The sequence below is a fragment of the Charadrius vociferus genome, unplaced genomic scaffold (assembly GCF_000708025.1).
Source record: "Charadrius vociferus isolate BGI_N301 unplaced genomic scaffold, ASM70802v2 scaffold13, whole genome shotgun sequence".
Lineage (NCBI taxonomy): Eukaryota > Metazoa > Chordata > Aves > Charadriiformes > Charadriidae > Charadrius > Charadrius vociferus.
Window position 1 is genome coordinate 1,088,795 of NW_009647763.1, and position 3,888 is coordinate 1,092,682.

A 3,888-nucleotide genomic window follows, 5' to 3' on the forward strand; every position below is an offset into this window, starting at 1 on the left:
ATGAAGTATATTAAAAAAAATAACATGGGTAAAGTGCTTTAACGTGTGTATTAAAAATGTTCATATGTCACATGAGAACTGACATGTCTAAATATTTTTAAAGCACTTACATTCAATATCCTATGTTTCCCTTTTCTGGGGAAAGGCATACAGCGGTCATAAGACAGGTCATAAGAAAAAAAGCAAAATGAAAAGAAATGTCATTTTGTAAACTGATGCAGTAGCTGCATGAAAAGGCACTTCTCTGTCCCAGTGTTCATTTTAGTCATTTGTATTTGAGGCAGTGATAATCTATGAGATACTGCAAAGGGGCATGTAGCAGCTGTCCATCAGTTAATGCTGTTAGCTTACAGTTGTCTTCTTTCTCTTACAGTCTTGGCTGTGTTTTGGTGGAAGTATTGGAGAAATGGAAATGCTATTGCATTTTGTAATGCTGTTCCATGCTGTAGCATCCCAGTTCCCATACATAATTGTTTGCTGTTCTTTGCATGTGTATTTTCATCAAGGTTTCTGATATCAGTATTCCATTATAGATTTCCTGCTGCACAGGAGAACTTGATACACCATTATTTGCTGTAGCTTTTATTTTCCTTTTGTTTGCTGGTTATGTTTTCATCTTTCATGTGCTATCATTAAGTCAATGAGTTGGGCAAATTACTGCAAGTGATCCTTTTCAAACTCCCTTTTCATATCCCCTGTTTATTTTTAGTGTTGCTAGATTAAATGGTTCTGTAACTATATTTGTTCAGAGGCTACTTCAGGGATGCTAATTATATTGATAACAGGTGGGAATTCCCATGGGATTTTTTCCAAATGTTATCTCTGTTTCTTGTTTCTTTATGAAAGTAGAAAGTGTTGCCTATAGAAATACAGATACTGATCCAGAGCTGTGGAGACTAAAAAAAAAAAAAAAAAAGTGTTTTATACGATTGCCAGTTTCTACATAGTGTTTAGTGGAGAACTCAAATTTTCTTTTTGGTATGATTTGGGGGACTGCAATGCAGCAGAACATTATATTACACAAAGCTCTATTATGTTGTATGAATAGACAGACACTTTGTCAAGAGATTTTTTTGATCCATTTAGATGTATATGGAAAGCACTTCAAATAACTAAGTAGAACCAGCTAAGGAAGTAATAAAAATGAATAATAGTCCAGTATAGTAAACACAAAATGGGCTAATTATAGTCTGAAATCAAATATTGAAGTTGGATTTCCAAATTTTTAGTGTGCAGCTGTTCATTCTGGCTCTAGAAGAGAACAGGAATTGCAGGCTGCAGCAGAAGGAAGCTTGTTGTGCAGAGGATCCAATACTGTATCCTTTGTGATCCCAACTAGAAAGGACATTGTAAAGATAATGCAAGATGGATTCAGCCAGATTTACTGGCATATATTTATTGGGCTCATCAGCGTTTTCTCTTTAGCTCTCCTCTTTCATCTTCCCTTTGCCTTAGTTCTTGTCCCCCACAATATTTTGTGAATATATATTATAGTTCATCTGCTTGAGTAATTGTCAGTGTGGTTAACTCTTTCACTTTATTACAGGTTCTAAAGTGCATTATCAAATCATTTCCAAGCCTAAAGCATTCTGTAGTCGTCTTCTGTGGAATCTTGTTATTTATTAAAATCTTTTAACGCCATAGAAATAGGTTAATCTTCTGGTTTTGTGATTTTTAGATTCACACCTGCCTCTATAATAGAGCTTGGGACTTGCAATTCAGAAAAGTTTAAATTATATTGGAATCGATTGCCATTGGCAGAAGTGGCATTGCTTCTCATCAGACTAGTGGGGTCTGGGTCGTGCTTGAAGCAACACCACCACCCCTAATGCTCAATGCTCAGCAAGTAGACATCTGTCTTCTCAACAGAAGACAATACAGGGAACTGATAGCTTATCAGCGTGAGACTGAGGTTCTGGCTTAATTCTTTAAGAAACTTCTAGCATCGTTTTTGTCAGCTTCTTTATTTTTTTCCATTCCTCAGCTTTCCATTAGGAAAATGTCTATAATACTTTTCCCTACCTGCAAATACAAGAAAGTTGTTCAGATTTGATCATGAAGTGTTTAGATATAGAAGAGTCCTGAGACCCTGTAAAGAGAAGAAACACCACAAGGTCTGGACTTCTGTGTGTCCATCCTTCACCTCATTCTCAGTTACTTTCTTCGGCATATTTGAAACAATCAATTGAAACCCAAAGGTTTCCCTGCTTTCCTTATGGGGAGTATGAAAAATAGGAAACAATTAATTTTCATGGACCTCAGTGAAGTTAAGACAAAGTTTAAAAAAAACAAAACAAAACAAAACAAACTGCATTATTATATAATTTTGAAGCATTGTAAATCAGAGTACCAAACAACATGAACTCCAGTATATGCATTAATTTCTTCGAAGTTTCTTCTAGTTTTTTGTAAAAATGACACTTGTGAAGGATCTAAATAGATTTTGTTTGCTTTGCAGGTGGTGGACTGTGCTTGGGATGAACTAGTCAAGATCTATACTCCGTCGTGTCTGGCAGTTCCTGTCTAGAGAGAAAGTAGAGGAGATCTGACACACCAAGAACCTTTCTCTCTTCCCAACAAGCAGACTTGTGCTAAAGTGTCAACTGCGTCACTAATCTTAGTGTCTGGTTTTAAGTAAAACACTGCTTGAATGGAGTGTTGTGCACTTCAGCATGTGGAGATTTTAGGGCTTGGTTTGCTGTACAGGTAGTACTTGAGCCAGCAAAACATTCAACAACTACTTAATGGCCAAAGAGTGGCCGGAGCAGATATGAGCTGGTGTCTTCAGAGTAGAATCACTGACACAATTTTGTAATCTGTCTGGCTAATGAGGAGGGCAGAGGCCTGAATCTTCTTGATCCTTATAAAGAATAGAAGTAACTGGCAGTGTATTTTGAGATTATGTCACTGTAGAAAAGAAAAAAGCGGCTTTTCACTGTAAAATACTGTAATGTCAACCTGAGGTTTGTATCACTCGGATGCATTTATATTTATACATTTTACTGTGACTCACATTGCATTATTTTCTTGTGCAATATGATAGACAGTAAATGTCATAGTTTATAGCCAGCTGATCTCTTTGACCTTTGTAATTGCCGCTTCACAAAGATGGTAAAGATTATTTTCATACATTTTTTCCCTTAGATCTCCTTGAGTAAAACAGTTGATGAAGTCATGCAGAAAGATAGTCTGATGATAGAGAAAACACTTAGGAAAAAATGAAATATATGCAACACTAATTGGATCACAATCCTCAAGATTTAGAGATAGGACAACCATCTCTTTTATTAGACTTGTCTTCTATTTTCACTTACAAAGTTTTTCCAAGAGATAGAAGGAGAATGTGGTCATATATTCAGTGTTTCTGGACCTCTGACAGCTTGGCCAAAGTGAGAGCTGATGTCCAGACCAGTTGAACTTACATACATGCAGATTAACTGCATGCCATCAGCGTAGAGATCCAGTGTGGCCAAGATATACTTACAAGAATGTGTCCAACATGTTATAGATATGTTGAGTACTTTGCTTGCCCACTTTCACCCCTCAGCCCACATGCTGATATTTTCATCTGAGTTTTTCTGGGGCAAGTAGAGATATTCAGTTTTTATGCTCCTCCAGTCTCCTTTGAATACTCTTTCAGGATCGAACAGTGATAGTCCTGCAGTGCTCATTGGTGTGTGTTAGGCTTCTGTCCCGGTTTCCTGCTAGCCTGTTTTATTTTAAATTTTTTACCTTCTTAAAGCTGTCTCCTTTCTGCCGTTACTCCGTATCAACAGTCTTTACCATCAAAAGACTCTTTGCAGGTCGGGTCTTTGCAGATCTTTGGTCGCATTTTCATAGTCTCCTGTTAATGAATGCTGTACGCTTCTGGGCTGCACCACTCATATA

The 3,888-nt window shown here is 37.0% G+C and overlaps 1 protein-coding gene across 1 annotated transcript in view; it reads left to right on the forward strand.

Moving 5' to 3' along the window:
* Window positions 1–3,069, forward strand: part of PEX7 (peroxisomal biogenesis factor 7) — a 46,657-nt gene extending 43,588 nt beyond the window's left edge. Inside the window, exon 10 of the mRNA XM_009882330.1 lies at window positions 2,459–3,069. Within this exon, the coding sequence (XP_009880632.1) occupies window positions 2,459–2,527 (69 nt within the window). The 3' untranslated portion in view covers window positions 2,528–3,069. The remainder of the gene's footprint in view (window positions 1–2,458) is intronic.
* The last annotated feature ends 819 nt before the right edge of the window (window positions 3,070–3,888 follow it).